At 40.9% G+C, this 21,088-nt stretch overlaps 1 protein-coding gene across 1 annotated transcript; it reads left to right on the top strand.

Moving 5' to 3' along the window:
• Nucleotides 1-937: 937 nt before the first annotated feature.
• LOC104092382 (endoplasmin homolog) lies at nucleotides 938-6,262 on the top strand. The gene is made up of 15 exons (XM_070182649.1): nucleotides 938-1,096; nucleotides 1,519-1,639; nucleotides 1,743-1,896; nucleotides 1,980-2,060; nucleotides 2,163-2,274; nucleotides 2,355-2,481; nucleotides 2,566-2,704; nucleotides 3,570-3,687; nucleotides 3,852-4,051; nucleotides 4,159-4,374; nucleotides 4,455-4,620; nucleotides 4,703-4,844; nucleotides 4,941-5,091; nucleotides 5,309-5,713; nucleotides 5,805-6,262. Exons 1-15 carry the CDS (start codon nucleotides 1,030-1,032, stop codon nucleotides 6,042-6,044), a joined length of 2,439 nt encoding a protein of 812 aa, XP_070038750.1. The 5' UTR covers nucleotides 938-1,029; the 3' UTR covers nucleotides 6,045-6,262.
• The last annotated feature ends 14,826 nt before the right edge of the window (nucleotides 6,263-21,088 follow it).

Genomic DNA, 21,088 nt, shown 5'->3' with positions numbered 1-21,088 from the left:
GGGGTGACTCGAACTCATAACCTCTTGGTTGGAAGTGGAAGTTGCTTATCATCAGAGCAACCCCTCTTAAAAAAATAAAATATATTTGAATATACAACAACAAAACAATAAAATCTCACAAGTGGGGTCTAGGAAGGATAGAGTACCCCTATCCCGGAGCATATAATACACAATAAATAGACCCATTGAATTCTACGGTGTGTATATGATTGAAAAATAAATAAAATTTTAAACCAATTCCAAACCCATTATCACAGAAGAAAAGTGGGTGCAATGACAATTAAAAATATCCATGAATAATTTGTATAGTCTAATATATTTATCATTCACATCAATAGTAATTTTTGAAAATAGTGAAGCAAGAAGAATAACAAATGATTTAAATAAAAGGAAATTAAGAGATTTTGGATTACCTAACAGATCAAGTGGTAATTTTTAAAAATTTGCTGATGATAAGGATAAATTTGGCCGGATAGTATAACAATTATGGTATATTTGATCGGATAATATAACGAAGGTCAAATATAGATAATATCCGAAAATAGAAGGATATATTTTGCCATTTTCCTAATAGAAAACAATTGGCGTTAGTTCATTACTTCATTCTCTTGACTATTGACCTTACACCGTTCACACTTGCCAATGAAAGAAACCACGTGGCTATCAGACGTAGGTGCTACGGTAAATAATTCCTTATTGGCTATCTAACTAAGATCTATTCTATGGACCTCATCGCACCAGATAGAAACCAGGTCTTCCTTAGCGTTGACCTATAGAGTCTTCCAGAACAAAGGTGTTCTCCACGTCTCATGAGGCGACAGAAACCAATAAAAGCATGCCACGTATAATAGAACTCACTATAACCGTCAGATCATCCACGCTGGCGAAACAGAATCAATCAGTATCGAACTCGTGATACATACGGCGACAAGCTCACTATATTAGTCACTCACTAAAAATAGTGCGATTCGGAATCCAAATTTTCAAAATCTTTTTCTTTGGTTACTGAATTGCGAGAGTGGAATACAAATGAGGAAGTGGACGATCCCTTCCGTTCTGTTTCTGTTATGCCTTTTATTCCTTCTTCCAGATCAAGGTAACTTAGGGTTTATCTTTAGCTTACTGAAATTTTCATTTCCATTATACTTAACAGAGATCTAGCTCTATTGCCCTTATATGTTTAACAAATCGGAATAATAAATGGCTTGACGTGAATGAATGATGGTCACTCCGCCACTTACAATACTTTATAGTGTTTGAATCAGCATTTGTCTTGAGATCTTATGGAATTTTATTTTAATTATGTGTATTAAGACTGTAAAATGTTTTTAAATAGTTAGATAATAAAGTTACCTCAGGGTTGAATTTTGTGAGGCATTTTTGGTCTGGAGCTGCCTTGAAATTTTGATGACATGATTGCTTAAGGAATTACGTAGTTGAATGATTGTTTAATTGAATTGTTTAGTGGAACATGGATATTACTGCTTTATTCGGAAGCCTGATTTATTTACTCAATAGGTCGGAGGATACAAGCAAATGCGGAAGCTGAATCTGACGTCCCTGTTGATCCGCCAAAGGTTGAGGAAAAATTTGGTGCTATTCCACACGGTTTATCCACCGATTCTGATGTTGTTAAAAGGTTTCCAAGTTGTTGATTTATTTCGTTTGTTTCGCCCTGATTCCGTGCCTTCAACTTCTTTGTATGTTCATTGTATTGAGCACTATATCATTATGTGATCCAGGGAATCTGAGTCTATGTCAAGGAAAACTCTGCGAGCTGATGCGGAGAAATTTGAGTTCCAGGCTGAGGTCTCCCGGCTTATGGACATCATTATCAACTCCCTTTACAGTAACAAGGACATCTTCTTGAGGGAGCTGATCTCGAACGCATCAGACGTAAGCACGTTCTAAGTTTTTTTGGTGATCTTCGGCATGATATGTAAATGATTTATTCTAAGTTAATATGCTATTTCGTTCAGGCGCTGGACAAAATTAGGTTCTTGTCACTTACTGACAAGGAGGTACTTGGGGAAGGTGATAACGCTAAGCTTGAGATCCAGGTCGGTTATTTGTGTCCGTTGTTTGTGTAGACTCTGTTGGTTGCTAGTGTGAGGAAGTTGCTCTTTTAAAAGCTGTTCTGATGATTGTATTGTTTATTGCAGATTAAACTGGATAAAGAAAAGAAAATTCTTTCCATTCGTGACAGAGGTATAGGAATGACTAAGGAGGATTTAATAAAGAACTTGGGAACTATAGCTAAATCTGGAACTTCAGGTAATCTATCTGGTAGATACAAGATTAGCAGTGTTCGTGGAGTTCTCTTTACTGTTCACTAACTTGTTTTTGCTCAACAGCCTTTGTTGAGAAGATGCAGACAAGTGGAGACCTTAATCTGATTGGACAATTTGGTGTTGGGTTTTACTCGGTCTATCTTGTAGCTGACTATGTTGAGGTCATCAGCAAGCATAACGACGACAAACAGTACGTTCTCATGTGAATTTGTTGATTAATGATTATTGATGTAATGGGAATGTTATTAGTGATTTAACAAATTTCTGCATTCAGATATGTATGGGAGTCAAAGGCTGATGGGGCATTTGCCATTTCTGAAGATGTATGGAATGAACCTCTTGGTCGTGGAACTGAAATTAGATTGCACCTTAGAGATGAAGCAGGAGAATATTTGGATGAGTACAAACTAAAGGTGTGTGTGACCGATACATCCCGAGGAGACTGTTTTCATATATCATGAGTTAGTGCATGCCAAAACTGTTAAGAGTTAACCAGTCATTTAGAGTAATTTTTTTTCCCATTCTGACAGTGGTTTTTGCACAGTAGGTCATAATAAACTTTAATGCTGAAATAGATGGAAATAAACAATCTTAACCTTATGTGACTTGGGATTTATCAATTCTTTTCTGTCCCAAATTATCTATTAGATTATATTTCTAAAGCAGATAAGAAAAAAATACTTTCCAAGGCGAGAAAAAATACCGGGGCAGTGAAGGGCTGCAAAACTTTGAGATCCATCACTTAGAAGCTAATTCTAGGTTATTTTCTTATATCAGTTTTTCTGCTCCCTTAGTTAGGATTATTTGATCATTTGGACGTTTGATTGAAAGTGTGCAGTCTACTGAAGAAACAAAGGACCCATTACTTTATATTCTATAAGTCTTGGATTACAATGGTTGGGAGAATTAAGCTTATGGATGAATTGTTAGCTAAAAGTAAAAGTCTGTGATATTTGGGCTGTGTCTGTTTTGCATATCCAACCTTGTGCTTGTGTGTCTGTGTGGAGGTAGCATGAAGTTTTGGAGTTGGACAAAAGAAACGTGACCTCTGATTCTGTTGACTAAGATTTTGGATTCTTAATCTGGGTACTTATAATCAGCATCTATCCTGAAATATCCTGTTCCAAATTCTGATTATTTTCCAGTTCAAATTACCAGATTAAATTGAAAATAAGAGTTCCTATGAACATGTTTTCTGTTTCTGAAATAATTTTATGTTTCTGAAGCTTCTGTTGAGGTTTTCTACTTCACTTAATGCATGGGTTACCTTGAATCCAGGACCTGGTGAAGAAATACTCTGAATTCATCAACTTCCCTATATATCTTTGGGCTAGCAAAGAGGTTGAGAAGGAGGTTCCTGCCGATGAAGACGAGTCAAGCGATGAAGAGGAAACATGTATGTGTGATTCTTCCTACCTGACTTGCCAAGTTTATTCTGGTGTTAATGAAGTCAGAACTTGTAGTAATGTATTTTAATTCTTGGGAGCTAGCTAGAGGAATTAAAGTTTACCTTTTCGTTTAATCTTATGCGGCCTCATAGTCTTTCAATGTTGTTAACAGCTGAAACCAGCCCTTCTGAAGAAGAAGGAGATGAAGATGATTCTGAGAAGGCAGAAGATGAGAAAAAGCCTAAAACTAAGAAAGTGAAGGAAACCACTTATGAGTGGGAGCTTTTGAATGATGTGAAAGCTATATGGCTTCGGAATCCAAAGGAGGTGACAGAGGAAGAGTATACGAAATTCTATCACTCACTTGCAAAGGTAAATTGCTACTTGCATACTTTCTTCCAGTTGAAATGCAGTGGGAAGACTAGAAACTTTTCGGGCACTGTCTTACCATTTGCTAAATTCTGGTATTATTTTGCCAGGACTTCAGTGATGAGAAGCCCCTTGCTTGGAGTCACTTTAATGCTGAAGGTGATGTTGAGTTCAAGGCTGTACTATTTGTGCCTCCTAAGGCTCCTCATGATTTATATGAAAGCTACTACAACTCCAAGAAATCCAACTTGAAGTTATATGTCAGACGGGTCTTTATCTCAGATGAATTTGACGAATTGTTGCCCAAGTACTTGAGTTTCCTAATGGTAGTTCCTGTTACTCTAGAACTTCACTGTTTATATGGGCCAAGAGTTTCTAACCCCATTTTGTTTGACATTTATGCTAGGGTCTTGTTGATTCTGACACCTTACCCCTCAATGTCTCAAGAGAAATGCTTCAGCAGCACAGCAGCTTGAAGACAATTAAGAAGAAACTCATCCGCAAGGCCCTTGACATGATACGCAAGATTGCTGATGAGGATCCTGATGAATCTAACGACAAGGATAAGAAAGGTTAGTTTATATCTGAGCTATCCATTGCCTTAGAGATTCAATTTCTCATTTTCTCATTTCTGAGTTTCTCATGACGTTACAGATGTTGAAGAATCCGGTGCAGACAATGAGAAGAAAGGTCAATACGCAAAGTTTTGGAATGAATTTGGAAAGTCAATAAAACTTGGTATCATAGAAGATGCAACTAACAGAAATCGCTTGGCTAAGCTCCTTCGATTTGAGACGTATGCATTGTGTCTTAAGAGTAATTCTTAATGAGATTGTTAAGTCAAATCAGGGTGACTGATCCCTTGTCGTCTTAATATTTTTCTCGTTTACAGCTCAAAATCAGATGGTAAACTAACTTCCCTAGACCAGTACATCTCAAGGATGAAGGCAGGACAGAAGGATATCTTCTATATAACTGGAGCTAGCAAAGAGCAGTTGGAGAAATCACCATTCCTTGAGAGGCTAACAAAGAAAAATTATGAGGTATGAGTCTTTCTTAAGATAGAAAGGGAAGATTGGAATGCTGCATAACAAAATAACTAGTGGTTTTTTTATTTTGACGAAAAGTATTAGTCATCGTTTCTTGCATTGTGGGTTTGACTATGTTCCTTGTCTTTGATATTTGAATTCTCTTATGAATGCATTTGTCATGTCTTCTCTAAAGATTCATTTGCTATGTTTGCCATGTTTCATTGTTTAGGTGATTTTCTTCACGGACCCCGTAGATGAATACCTGATGCAGTACCTTATGGACTATGAAGACAATAAGTTCCAAAATGTGTCCAAAGAGGGCCTGAAACTGGGCAAGGATTCAAAAGCCAAAGAGCTCAAGGAGTCATTTAAGGAGCTAACCAAATGGTGGAAGGGTGCTCTTGCTAGTGACAATGTAGACGATGTCAAGATTAGTAACCGTTTGGCCGACACCCCTTGTGTAGTTGTGACATCGAAATACGGTTGGAGTGCCAATATGGAAAGAATCATGCAGTCACAAACTCTGTCAGATGCAAACAAGCAGGCGTATATGCGGGGGAAAAGGGTGCTTGAGATCAACCCTAGGCACCCAATTATCAAGGAGCTTCGGGATAGAGTAATCAAGGACCCTGAGGTACACTTGATTTTATCTCTACACATGTGATCAAACGATAAATGTTATAGAAATGGCTAACTGTTACTAATTTCATTAACTTGGTTCACAGGATGAGAGCGTGAAGCAAACGGCTCAGTTAATGTACCAAACAGCATTACTGGAGAGTGGTTTCCTGCTCAATGACCCAAAGGATTTTGCCTCCCGCATCTACAGCTCAGTTAAGAGCAGTTTAAATGTCAGCCCTGATGCAACAGTTGAGGAAGAAGAGGATATTGAGGAACCTGAAGCTGAAACTTATGACAAAGAAGCTGCTGCCAAAGATGATTATGATGCCAAGGACGAATTATAGATTAGTCCAGAAGAATGTCCTTTCTCTAGAGAAAACTACGTAGCAGTCACATGCTATAATCGGAGTGCATGTGGATAATTAGGTTTCAGATTTTTTATCCTAGGTTAATGTTACAAGTTATCAGGATTTTGTCTGTTTCAATTTCACAGATTTTTGTATGAGAACGTTGCTGAGTTTTCTGCAACATAATGTAATCTGCGATCCTCTTTTCCTTTTTACCTCCAGCTGCTATCCTCATAGATGCCCTTGCCAAGTACACCAATCTCAAGATGCACCATCTAATTTCTAGCCTAGTCCACGGAGGAGCTCTTTGTTGGTTTTAAGCTTTGAATGCTACCTAAAATCAAAAGTATTGCAGGTCTACTGAAAGTTTCATATAGCCTGTTTGACCAAGCTTCTTTTGAGGCAAAATTGTCTTTTCTTTGGTCAAAAGTATTTTTTTCTAAAATTAAGTTGTTTGGCCCAGCTTTTGAAAGGAAAAAAAAAAGCTTTTGAAGAGAAACAGAAGCAGTTTTGGAGAAGCAGAAAAGTGTAGTTTCTGTCCAAAAATAAAAAATACTTCTGAGAAAAATACACTTAGAAATAATTTTTTAAAACTTGGCCAAACACTAATTGCTGCACAGAAGTACTTTTTAAATTATTTAGCCAAACACATTGTTTCTAACTAAAAGTACTTTTGAGAAAAAGTATTTCTCAAAATAAATTGCCGACACCAAGCACCCCGGCAACTCAAGTAACCACAAAATGAGATAGAGGGAGCAATAAATAAGGGATCAGGGCTTTTCCCATTCACAGCTAATATCAACCTCATCCCAATTAAGGGGAATAAACACAATCACATCAATATTTCAGTCTCATCCCAAATAAGGGGAATAATCACAATCACATCAATATTTCAGTCTCATCCCAAATAAGGGGAGTAATCAAAATCCACCCCTACACCGGCACGTGTTTGCAGCTTGGCCAAATGGGCTAATAGTGTACTAGTATGTGTTTTTGAATCCCTCGTAATCGTCACTGAATTTTATCTCAAAATGTCCGACCAAAGTTAGGGAGAAATTCAAAAATAGCCAGATTTTCAAGTGGTCATTCAAAAATAGTCACAGTTTCAAAAGTAATCGAAATTTAGCCACTTTTCATGTAAAGATAAATTTGAACGAAAATACTGTTCAAAATCCGGAAAATACTCCAGCATAATATACTGGAATTCCAGCATAAGTATACTGGACTTCCAGTATAATATACCAGTCCAGCATAATATGCTGGAAGTTTATACACAGGTGCACCGATCTTCAGTATATTATGCTGGAACTTTCCGTGTTGCAGCAAAATAATGGCTATTTTTCAATGACTTTGCAAACGCTGACTATTTTTGAATGACCAGTCCGAAAACTGGCTACCCGTGCTATTTTTACCCAAAGTTAATGTATGTTTAACCTTATGCGATGCAAGATGATTCGCAATAGGGCAATGCAGTATCAAGGAGAAATCTTTTTTTGCATGAATATAGGTTACTATGAGATTTTTCAAGTCTGCAAGAGGGGTTAACTTCGGAAATAGTCAATCCAGACGTACCTTGTTGTATAGCACCTTACTCATTTTGTCCCTATGAGGGACAATAATAGTGAAAAACATAAAAGAAATTTCAGCAAGATCAACAATGAAATAGGGAATTTATTAGTATATTCATATACACAGTTACATATAAAAAAAATTTAAATGACTTGATTGTATTCTACACTTTAAATGAATAAAACGAACTTTTTTTTTACAAATGTACCGGATATGGAAAAGATGCATTTTTATATAACACTTACTTCTTGACAAGAGAGGGTTGCTGAAGTGGTAAGCACTCTTCATTAGGGGTGGGTATAAGCCGGTTCAATTCGGTTCGATTTTGAACGTTATCAGTTAGTAAATCAGTTATCAATTTATGAATATGCTAAACCGATAATCGAACTAATTTATCGGATATCCATTAATCGGTTATCGATCGTCAACTGTTTGATTATCGGTTTACCCGATAAGACAAATTAATGACTGATGATTAATGAGTCTTTTGTACAGGAGCTTCATGAGCTTAGCAAAATGAATCGTAATTAATGCCTTAACAGAACCAAAAGTTGTTAGAATTGTGACACAACAATAGATAAACTAGTTTATCGCTTCTCGTCTAGGTTATTGCTATCACTGAGCACTTACATGATTGTAATCTCTCATTTACACCATAGAAATTTAGAAGAATATCTCTTGTATTGATCACGTTCTATTAATATTCTAGATTATCAGGTCAGAGTTTCGCTACGTGATTCTGTATGGGTCAAAATTCGACTTTAGAATATTTGAGCCAAGATAGTACTAAGGGAAGGGTTCCCAAGTCATCGTTTGTCGAAATGGCCCAAGAAACAGCGAATCCCGTGGTCGAAAAGTTAATGAGAACCGTAGTCGAGGTGTCAACAAGGATCAAGGCCGAGGTCGAGTACCGTTGACAGAGCTGTAACGGCTAGTTTTCAAGATAGGATTAATATTCTAGTGGATATTCTTTGCACTTGTACTATTAGGGTTTCTTAGGAATATGTCCTATATAAATAGAAGGGTTTCTTAGGAATATGTCCTATATAAATAGAAAAAGACACAATGATAGGGGATATGTGATACTCATTTGTAAAAATACACACTTTGACTTGAGAAAGAGAATCAGATCTCACTTGCTAAGATACAAACATCACCTTTTCACTAAAATTCTTGTCAATACTTTTCCACTAGATATGAGAATAACTCAAATATTCAAGGGATTGTCTATCATTCATCATTGTTAGAAAGAACATCCCCTTATTCCATCCTTTCTTGAGTGAATTATTCCTTCTATTTACTTAAATGTCATTTATTGCTATTCATTATTATTGAATGCTATATTATTGCTTCTGATTTTTAGAACATTTATTGTATATTACTGTTACTGCCCGACTAGATCCCGGCAATATTTATCGCTTCTTTAAGAACTCCATCTAAGGATATTATTATTAGCTAATATTTGAACCAAGATATATATTTTTTGGTCAAACAATTTGGAGCTGTATGTGGGGATTTCTTTGTTAAATTTTTAGTTTCCTCTAGATCTACAACTAATATAGGTCACTAACGTCAAAAAACCCAAGATCTCATTTTTGTGTGTATACAATACCTTACATGGCAGGTAACCAAGGAGAAAGGGAGAGAATAACAAGTGACTTCCCAACTAACCTCATGAATGTCATCAACTAAAGCTGTGAAACGGCAGGTGAGGACACGATGCCCAGTGCGTCCCCTAGGCGAGAGGGATCATCGCCCCCACACTGCAGCATAACGAAACCCCGTGGTAAAACTCCTCGAGGCGTGGCTAACCGACACGCTAACAAGCGTCCTCAACAAACTCGCTCCAGGCATGACTCAAAAATCACAAGGACTTGCACGATACAACAAACATACGAGCAGTGCAACCAACCCCTCCCTCCAACGACAGGTACAACTCACAATGTTAGTGCAGGTGACAAGGCCATCACTGTCATTTTAAAAAGGATGGAAGAAAAATAGAATGAAAACAAGGCGCTCCGAAACCAAATGAAAGAACACCAAGAATGGGCTGACAAGATACCGGGCGCTCCTAAGTTGCTTCCGAAAAGGTATGCCGGTAGGTTCGTCGAGCAGCCATATAGTGATGATGCAGTCCCGCATGCCATACCAAAAACCTTCAGAATGTCACCCTACCTCAGGATTTACAACGGCACGACCGGCCCTGAAGATCATGTGAGTCACTACGTCACCGCCGTGAAAGGCAACGATCTCGCCAAGGAACAAGTGTACTCCATTTTGCTGAAGAGGTTTGGCAAAACTCTCACATGAGGGGCATTAACATGGTATTCGCAGCTACCAGCACGCTCCATTGAATCTTTTGAAAAAATGGTCGACAAGTTCGTAACCGCCCATGCCAAAGCCAAGAAGGCCGAGGCGAGAGTGAACGGCATATTTGTTATTAATCAGTCCCTGGGAGAGGGACTTCCTCGCCCGGTTCAACAGAGTAAGGATGACTACTGCCAAACATATCCGAAGGGATGGCGGTCGCAGCTTTTCAGAACGGGTTGAATCGAGAGGAAAATTATTGAGTCGATTGCTGAAATATCCTCCAACCACTTGGGATGAAATCCACAATGCTTATTCTGCCGAGGTCCGAGCAAACGAGGAAGATCTCAACGGACAACTCACTGGCTAACCTCAGTACAGGCCGAATCCAGAAAAGAACGAAGAGACAGTACCAGAAGAGATCACCTGATTCCATGACCTAACAGGGAACGACACCAACCATATGTCAGGGCGGTCGCCGCACCCTCCCTTCGTTATGAAGAAGGCCCGTCCAGACCAAGGACAGGGACCCATCAGAACGAAAGAGGTATGCCTCCTTTATTATCCGCTCACAATTTTTGTGTATCGCCTACAGAAATAGTCTATGCCCTAGAGAAACTCGGAACATAAGTGAAGTGGCCGCCAAAGATGAGATCAGACCCGAACACCAGAAAGTCTGACGCCCTCTGTGAGTTCCACCAGGAACGCGAGCACAAAACAGAAGATTGCATCGCCCTCAGATAGGAAGTCGTAAACATGTTACGGCAAGGGCACCTCAAAGAACTATTAAGTGACAAAGGGAGGACCAACTTCACCAGAGGACGTGAACATCATGGACCGCCAAAGCCGCCATCCCCAGCTCGTACCATCAACGGTGGCGGCGATGATGCCTTTGTCAACGGCGTGAAGTTCACCACCACTTACAAACTCAAGCGGTCGATCACCCACGAAAGGTATGACAGACTCGAAGAGAGTATTATCTTCGACGAGTTAGATGCCGATGGTTTGACTTTCCCTCATAATGATGCCATTGTTATTACTTTACGCATTTTATATACCGATATCAAACATATCATGGTGGACGATGGAAGCGGTGCATGCATTATCCATCCCCGAGTCCTTACCCAAATGAAGCTCGAGGATAAGATAGTGTCGTGATGCATCACACTAACTGGTTTTAATAATGCAATTGAGCGAACATCCGAGGAAATTACACTCCCCGTCTTGGCCGGCGGCATAACTCTAGAGATAACATTCCACATCATGGACCAGGCCACCGCGTACAATGCCATAGTGGGTCGGCCATAGATATATCCCATGAGAGTCGTCCCCTCCAGCCTATACCAAGTGATTAAATTCCTAACACCATGGGGGATATTCAACATACGTGGGTAACAACGCACATCCCGGGAATGCTACTGCATTGCCTTAGACAACATGACCACCCAACAGAGAAAAGACAAAGAAAAAAAGGCATAGCAATCAACAGGGTCGAGGTGGGAGCAAGATGAGATATATGACATCATCAAGATCCCGACATGGTCGAAGCCGCAGGATTGACCATAGAAGACCTCGACCCCATTCAATTGGACGTCAACGATCATAGCAAGAAGGCCTATATCGGCTACAAACTTTGGAACTGTGTAAATTCCGTCAATTCTTAACAGTTAACGTTTTGTTTGCTTTCAGCCATGCAGATATGTCGGCTATCCCAAAGGAAATCGCCAGGCAAAAATTAAACGTCGACCCATTCTACCTCTAGTGAGACATGTCGGGCATAAATTCAACCTCGCTATCAATGACACAGTCCGCGAGAAGGTGGAAAAAGTGTTAGAAAACGGTTCTATCAGGGAGTCGAAGTACCCCGAGTGGGTCGCCAACGCAGTGATGGTCAAAAGAAAAATGGGAAATGGCGAATGTGCGTGGGTTTCACAGATTTGAACAAAGCATGTCCGAAGGATTCATTCCCATTACCTCATATCAACCAACTCATCGATGCAACGGCCGGGCATGAGCTACTAAGTTTCTTGGACGCTTATTCAGGATATAATCAGATCCTCATTGAAGAAGAAGATCAGGAAAAGACCATGTTCATCATGCACCAAGGAACGTATTGCTACAGGGTCATGCCATTTAGACTAAAAAACACAGAGGCTACTTATCAAAGGTTGGTAACAAAGATGTTCAAAGACCAGCTCGGAAAAACAATAAAGGTATATATAGATGACATGTTGGTCAAGTCCAAAAGGGTAGAAGATCACATCGATCATTTAAAAGAAACTTTTGACATACTCAAACGGTACGGAATGAAGCTGAACTCGGAGAAATGCGCGTTCGGTGTAGCCTCAAGAAAGTTCTTGGGTTTTCTGGTATCGCATAGAGGGATTGAGATCAACCTAGACCAAATCAAAGCCATTGAAGGGATACCAGAACTCTTGACCACCAAAAAATAAGTCCAAAGGTTGATTGGTTGTATCGCCGCCCTATCAAGGTTCATCTCCCGATCGTCGGATAGGTGCCATAAATTCTTTGGCATACTCAAGAAAGACAACGACCTCGAATGGACTTCCGAGTGTGTCCAGGCTCTGCGAGAACTAAAGGCATACTTGTCATTACCACTATTGCTTTTAAAACCTGAACCTGGAGAGCAACTCGTCATCTATCTAGATGTATCTGAGGTAGTAGTAAGCGCAGTCTTAATCCACAAAAACAAAGGTACACAATCTCCCATCTATTACATTAGCAAAATACTCATCGACGCCGAGACGAGGTACCTACGCCTTAAAAAATTGGCTATGGCCTTGGTCGTAACTTCACGAAAGCTTAGACCATATTTCCAATGTCACCCCATCTCGGTCATCACAACTTCCCCCCATGAGGAGCATTTTGCATAAACACAAGCTATCGGGAAGGCTAGCCAAATGGGCTATCGAGCTAAGTAAGCACGATATCACATACCAGCCGCGAACGACGATAAAGTCACAAGTGCTCGCTGACTTCGTCGCCGACTTCAGCGCAAAAATAATGCCTGAAGTCGAAAAGGAAGTCGTCCAAACTTCCCTCCAAACACAATACCTCTAGGTCCTATACACCGACGGTGTATCCAACGCGTCAGGGTCCAGATTGGGACTCGTACTCGAGGTCCCAACATGCGAAGTGATTTGCCAGTTCATAAGGTGCCCGGATATGACTAACAATGATGCCGAGTATGAGGCCATAATCCCAGGTTTAAGGCTAGCACTCAAATATGGAGCGAAACGGTTGAAACTGCGTTGTGATTCCCAGCTCTTAGTCAACCAAGTCACATGGACTTTCCAAATCAAGGAACAAAGATCGCAACAATACCAGACCGAAATCTGCAAGCTACTGCCCGAGTTCAACGAATGTCAGCTCGATCAAATCCCACGAGCATAGAATGCCAAGGCAGATTGCCTCGCCAAATTAGCCGCAGCTACCAAAAAAATCATGACCGGAGATAAAAGCGTAGTTCACCTCCTCAACTCATCACTGGACCAAGTCGAGGTAAGAACCATAAACTTAACTTGGGATTTGCGCAATTGTATTGTCGCATACTTGCAGGATGGCACACTCTCTGTCGACAAAAAAGAGGCCAAGAAACTAAGAATGCAAGTGGCCAGATACAGTATCCTCTACAACGATCTGTACAAAAGGACCTACGGGGGCCCTCTGGCGAAGTGCTTGGGCCCCAACCAAACTCAGTGCGTCCTCGAAGAAGTCCACGAAGGCCATTGTTGGGCTCGCTTCGGTAATCGGGCATTGGTCAGATGCCTCATACAGGCGGGATATTATTGGCCCACAATGAAAAAGATGTCATAGACTTCATGAGGAGATGCGAGCAGTGCCAAAAGTATGCCCTAATGATTCACCAGGCAGGCGAACATCTCCACTCAGTCACCTCCCATTAGCCGTTCATCAAATGAGGAATGGACATCGTGACCCCCCCCTCCAAGTAGGGCGAGGTAATGTAAGATTCCTTTTGATTTTAACTGACTATTTCTCTAAGTGGGTGGAAGCAGGAGCATTCGCCCAAATACGGGAACATGAGGTAATCACCTTTATATGGAGAAAAATCATCTGCCGGTTTGGCCTTCCTAAAGAAATCAGCTGTGACAATAGACCAGTTCACAGGAAAGAAAACTGTCGAATTCTTCGAGAAATGACATATCAAGAGGATACTCTCGACCCCATATCACCCCACGATTAACGGGCAAGTAGAGTCCTCCAATAAGTCAATACTAAACATCATGAAGAAGAAGCTCGAAGACGCTAAGGGACTGTGGTCGGAAATACTACCAGAAGTATTATGGGCCTACCGAACAACTCCAAAAACAAGCATAAGAGAGACGCCATACTCTCTGGTCTACGGGACCGAGGTAGTAATACTAGTCGAGGTCGGAGAACCCAACCTAAGGTACTCCCAGGAGAGTGGCACGAGTAACAACGGGAGTAGAAGGCAGGAACTCGGGGAAGTCGACGAACGAAGAGATATGGCCTACATAAGAATGGTCGCCCAACAACAACAAGCAGAACGCTATTACAATAAGAAAGCAAAGGTTAGGCCACTCAAAGTCGGGAACTACTTACTGAAATCTAAAACTCAAGTGAGCAAAGATCCTAGGGAGGGCAAGCTGGGAACAAATTGGGATGGTCCGTATAAAATCACAGCCGAAGCAAACAAGGGTTTATTCCAATCAGAGACAATGGAAGGAAAGCTACTACCAAACAATTGGAATATCAGCCACCTCAAATACTTCAACTTCTAAGAGAAAAAACGTCCCCCAAGTCGTACTTTTTTTTCCCTTACTTGAGTTTTGTCTAATTTGGGTTTTCTCAATGAGGTTTTTAACGAGGCTGCGAAGGGAACGCTTCGAGTCGAAGTATGCGAAAGTAACATCGTGGTTACTATTTCATTGCTCGACCTCTCAATACTCTCTAGATCGACCAATGAAGGGACTAGATAGACTGGGACTGGGACTGGAACGTCAGCCAACACCCAAAATTTATAAATTTCTCCAAGTATGTAACCAAAGAAACAATGTCAAATCAATAAACTTTACTCTTACCAGCATACCTTTTTCACATTAAGGTTATGTTCGATTACGATCGAACAAACACCCACAGTTCTTCGGCCGCGATTTAATAAAAGGTTATGTTCGACCCTGCTCAAACAAACATCTACCGGCCCTCGATTGCAATTTAATGAAAGGTTATGTTCGACCCCGCTCGAACAAACACCTACCGACCCTCGACTGCGATATAATGAAAGGTTATGTTCGACCTCCTTCGAACAAACACCTATCGTCCATCAACCATATCCCAACAAATAAACAAAAATATACACAAGTATAGAAAATAAACCACATGAAAGGAAGAAAATGCAAGGAACAACTTTGATATTTCACATACTTAAAATTGTTTACAATAGGCTCTTGAAGACGATGCCAAAAAATATACAAAAAAAACAAAAGAGAAGACTCCTGGCCACCACCATCACGACCTTCAACATCCTCGCCGACTTCTCCTTCAACAACGTCGCCACCCTGGCAATTAATACCCTCGCTATCACCACCTTCGCCCTCAGGATATGCAGTGTCATACCAGGCATTCTCCTCGAGCCGGTCTATACCCTTATCCACCTCGTCCTCACCAACCTCAGGCATAACGGGATCCTACCCATAAGTGACTTGAGCTCCATGAGATTTAACACGAACATCTTGGAGGGCAGCCTCAGAAACAGATCCTGCTGCATGTAAATCTCGAAAGACATCTAACTAGGCCTCGGCATGAATCCACTCCTCATAACTCTCCCGAGGAACATTAGGAAAATCTGAAGTACAAGAAGAGGACGGTTGCGCCAGTAATTGGGCCTTCTCGGCCTCAAGAGCAATAACTCGATCGTAGAGGCCAGAAGTCTCTTTCTCCAACTCTCAAATCCTCTCATCAAGCCGCTGTTCTTTAAGCTTTGCCGTTTCTTAGCCATTTTCTTGCTCAAAACGGAGAGTCTAGATCACCACCTCAAGAGACTCTGCCTTCCTCAAAGCCTCCAACCGAGTGGAGTCTGCCTTCTCTAAATGCTCTGCCTTCTCGGTGACCTCACCACTTAGAGCCTCCGCCCTGAATTGACACTCCTCAAGATGGGCACGCAGCACAACCACCTGAGCTTGGAGATCGCTGCACTGGGCTTCGACCCCCTTGTTGAGCTCAAGCTCTTCCTTTTTTCTCCTCAACATCCCCTCCAGGACGCTGCACTTCCCCACCATCCACACCAGCTCCTCATCCCTGGCCTTCAAGTCCCACCTCAGTCGACGCACATTGCCTCCCCCACTAAGCTGACACCGAAGCTCCCGGTACTTCTCAAGGACTCTGAAGTACTAGTCCTTCAACTTTACATAGATATATTTACGCCTCTGCTCCCTATGAGCACTCTCAATTTCTAAGACGACCGTCTACAAAATGAACAAAAGCAGTTAGAGACTGTGAAAGAACAAAACCAAAGGAAAAATAACTAACATCGAATATACTTACCCGAAGGGCGAGGCCGGCAATGTTATTCGACAGGTCATTGTCATTCATATCCTTGAGGGTCGTACCCTCAACTTCAGAACTGAGAGGGACAAAGGAAAGGATAATCTACTTGGTATTCACGAGAAGATTACGGTCCATCGAGATCGTAGTAGTCCTCGAACCCCCCTCCAACCTCACTTCAATCTGCGTAAGCCCCTCGTCGATCATCCTCAGCTTATCTGCATCCATGTATGAATCAGATCCAACATCCTCATCATCAACAACCTTACTTATATCATCAGTCGAAGGAGGTACGTCTGACGAGCGCAAAATACAACACAAAATTGATGGTCGTTAATCAAAGATAGTATAGTATAATATCGTCTTCATAGGGATTGAATTTAAATAATATTTAAGTAAATTATGGTTTAATTGTTATTCAGGAGGATCAACACTTGAGTTAAATGATTATAAACTAAGTTTAACTACTAAAATAAAGTAATTAACAATAAAGAATTGGGAGATTCGTAGAGTTGGGTTCTTATAAATGTGAGGAATAAAAGTTTTGACATGATATATGCAAGATAACTATTTGGGATTTAACTCTAGTTTAGTTCACTCTAATATTTTAATGATTCTCACGAATTCACTCGATTATTTGTTCGAACGTGTAGTGAAGACTCCTCTCTCGATTAAATCTTAACTCTACGAGGTGAACTAATATAAGCATTGTGAAGTATGCAAGCTAGCATTAATGGGTTGGTCCTTAGGAAAACGTCTCTCGTATATTCTCCTAACTTGATTCAATCAACAATTCAACAAGCTCTTTCGATTACTTAAGAGAATCAATGAATTAAATCAAACAAAATAATGCAAAGATAATCACCAAGATATTCCTCTTTCGATTAAATAAACTGATGAATAAAGTTGCAACAATTCAAAACTTCATAAACGAATTCAAGCATGAACTAGAGTTAAAATCCACAAATATTTATCAAAACTTCATATCCGTCAAACCCTAAGGTAAACTACTCCATAATCATGGAGGAAATCATCACAATTATAATTAAAGAATAAGAAAGCATCAATCTAACTTTACAATCCAGACTCCCGTATTGAATTGATGAAAATATGATGAAATCCCGTGTCTTGTAGCCTCCAGTGCTCTCCCAAAGGTTCAGAGGTCAAAAGTCCCTTTAAAAATGTCTTTTTGGTGTATTTATACCCGGTGAAATTACCTTTTCCAAGTCAAAACAGGACAAATACTCTGAGAAAATTACATAGGTGTGTCGCGCGTTGCGCCACCCCATGCGGGGCGCTAGTGGGGAAGTTAAGAGAGCAAGTTCTTACGGGCAGTAGGAAAATTACACTACAGCGCGGCTCCATGCACCGCCTCATGTGGCACGACAGTGGAGGTTTTACATAGTTACAATTTTTCTTCGCGTTTTGACATCCAGGCTCGGCTCCCGACCACCGAATGCGATCCCCGTTTAATCCCTTGGCTTTTACTAGGACTTCAAAGCCCCAACTTGCTCAATTTAGCTCCCGATTATTTTTTTAAACTCGAAATCACTTCCTAACAAGGTATAAAACACATAATATAAGTGTAATACACTAATATTCAAGCTCAAACACAAGTAAAATACAGTAATTAGAGTGCAAACTATGACTAAAATGCACGATTCTAGCTTACCATCAACGTCCGCCGCAACAACGGAAGACGAGGCCTCTTCGTGTCTTGGAAGAACAGGGTTGTCACGACCCACCACACCTTCGACCGCAACCCCCTCAGGTCGTACATCCGTATCCTCCAAGAAAATGGTCTTGGGACTAGCCTCTGGGCTCTCCCTGATATGCAATGTGGTCGTCTCCAGAAGGACAAAGCCTCAGTCTCCCACATCGGTGGCCGTCGACCTCTCCCCACGACATCCACGACCCTCCTCTTACAAGGCATCAAATCCCCATCACCAAGCAAAGGCTCTTCGTCCTCATCGATAAGACATTACAAGGGAGGAGTCGAGGTTTCCGCGGCCTAAGTCTCCACGACTGAAGAAGGGATAGATTCAGATACAGCCACTAGAGGGACCGGGGCATGAATAGAAGCAGCCGCAATCGAAGAAGGGACCAGGGCACGAACAGAAGCAGTCGCACTCGAAGAAGGGGCGGGAGCCGAAGACGTAGTAGCTTTCCTCTTTTGGAACGAGGGTGCGGGAGCTTTCGACCTCTTCGAAGATCCCATGACCGAAGCTAGGAAAAACACAGGGAAGAGGAAAGATCAGCAAAGGTAAACAAAAAGACAAAAAGAACTAAGACACGAGTGATAAAAGGAACTTACCAGTCGAAGGGAGAGCAGGCCCAAACTTCTTAAAGAAACCTGACCACTCATGGATCCATACGACGTGAGGGAGGAGCCGATCAACCCAGTCAGAAATGTCTTCGACCAAAGGAGGAGGCGAAGTTTCGGCTGCACAAGAAAAGGACAAGAGGTCAAAGCCCACGACCAAGCACGGGAGAAAAATCAAATACCTACAAACAAGGAAATTAGTTACTTACGAGCACAATTCCAAGCTTCAGGAAAATCGTCGACACTGGCCACCACGTCCTCTATTCTGACGAAGAAGAAGTTGAACCAAAATTGGTGGTTGGCTTTGTCATCCATTTTCACCACCAAGAACTTGCCTCCTCGGTGGAGAAGATTCAAGTGCCGAAGCATCAGTTCGACCTCGGCTAGCTCGAAAAATTTGATGTGTATCCTTATAAGTTTATAAAGGTATGATGCGAGCTGAGCTGGGCAAACGCCGTAATAATGACATAATTCCTCCGCCGGCTGAAGGAGAGGGAGAGTGTAGCCGACTTGGAAGGGGTAGCGTAGAAGGCACAATACCCAGGACGGTGGACCTGCACAGTATCCCACCCAGCCGGGATTAATTTGATGTGATTGGGAAGGACTTAGCCTTAAGCTCTCCCAATTCCTTCACCGTCATCACTGACCGAAAGGCTTCATGGTCAGTATCAGGTAATTTGGAGAAATCAGATATAGTATCAAGGTTGTGAGGAATTACTCCTTCACCAACGGGAAGCTTCCATCCTTAACAACGGCAAGAACATTCTCCTCGTGAGGGGGAAACACCATCGCCAAAGGGATCACATCACTTCCCTCACTAGACTTAGAATGCATGTTAGACATGTTTTGATAAAGAAAGAAAGGTATCAAACGATGAAGAACTGGGAACAATGCAAATCACTGGAACAGAGAGGAGAGGTTTAAAGCAAAAAAAAAAAGCAAGAGAGTAACATAGGGTTTCGAAACAACAGAAAACTTAAAATTTCAAAATCACACCAAAATACCTCAGGATCTTGCCACCAAGACCGAAAATGGTTCATCATTACTGGGCACCGAAACCGAAGCGACAAGTTCAATCAAAGGACACATGCGAAACGAAGCAACACATCGGGAATATGCGTCAAAATGACGCATAACGTCATGACGTCATCCTAACTCGTGGACATCATAACTCCAACAAATCGCCTGGGAAAATCGAAGCGTTTGAAATGAGCAGCCCACGTAGGGCAACGTTGCCAGTTTGCTGTAACCACCATGACCTGCACAGCTCGCTCGATTATTTTGACCACAACGAACAAGATTCGCTCATCGAACCCGCCTGAAGCCGGCCTCAATAAGCTGAGGGACTAACTGTATGGGTCAAAATCTGACTTTAGAATATTTGAGCCAAAAATAGTACTAAGGGAAGAGTTCCCAAGTCGTCGTTTGTCGAAATGGCCCAAGGAGCAGCGAAGTCTGTGGTCGAAGAATCAACGAGAGCCGTAGTCGAGGTGTCAACAAGGGTCGAGGCCGAGGTCGAATACCGTTGACAGAGCTGTAACAGCTAGTTTTTAAGATAGGATATTAAAGAGAATATTTAGTGGATATTCTATGCACTTGTACTATTAGGGTTTCTTAGGAATATATCCCATATAAATAGAAAAAGAGACAATGATAGGGGACATGTGATACTCATTTGTAAAAATACACACTTTGACTTGAGAAAGAGTATCAGATCTCACTTGCTAAGATACAAACATCACATTTTCACTAAGATTCTTGTCTATACTTTTTCACTAGATCCGAGAATAACTCAAATATTCAAGGGATTGTCTATCATTCATCATTGTGAGAAAGAACATCCACTTATTCCATCCTTTCTTGGGTGAATCATTCATTCTATTTACTTAAATACCATTTATTGCTATTCATTATTATTGAATGCTATATTATTGCTTCTGATTTCTAGAACGTTTATTGTATATTACTGCCGCTGTCCAACCAGATCCACGCAATATTTATCGCTTCTTTAAGAACTCCATATTTGGATATTATTGTTAGCTAAGATTAATCCTCATATATATATATATATATATAAAAAATTATTTGAACCAAGATATATATTTTTTGGTCAAACAGATTCTACAACTTCTTCCATCTTTGATTGAATTCATGCAAAAGAAACATAACAAATGACTCTACTCTTTAATTTTGAAAAATCGATAGACTGATCCTATCATGATAAGTTGAATATTTAAAAGGATTTAAGTTATATAATATTGACTGTATAGATATTTCTTTTATTAGTATAATTTAA

This window comes from Nicotiana tomentosiformis, chromosome 8 (assembly GCF_000390325.3).
Source record: "Nicotiana tomentosiformis chromosome 8, ASM39032v3, whole genome shotgun sequence".
NCBI lineage: Eukaryota > Viridiplantae > Streptophyta > Magnoliopsida > Solanales > Solanaceae > Nicotiana > Nicotiana tomentosiformis.
Note: the sequence above shows the minus strand (reverse complement) of the source record. Positions and strands in the feature narration are given on the sequence as shown.

Coding starts and splice junctions, on each gene's coding strand:
- LOC104092382 (XM_070182649.1), top strand. CDS start 1,030: ATGAGGAAGTGGACGATCCCTTCCGTTCTGTTTCTGTTATGCCTTTTA. Junction 2,705..3,569: donor TGGATGAGTACAAACTAAAG/GTGTGTGTGACC, acceptor CCTTGAATCCAG/GACCTGGTGAAGAAATACTC. Junction 4,845..4,940: donor AAGCTCCTTCGATTTGAGAC/GTATGCATTGTG, acceptor TCTCGTTTACAG/CTCAAAATCAGATGGTAAAC.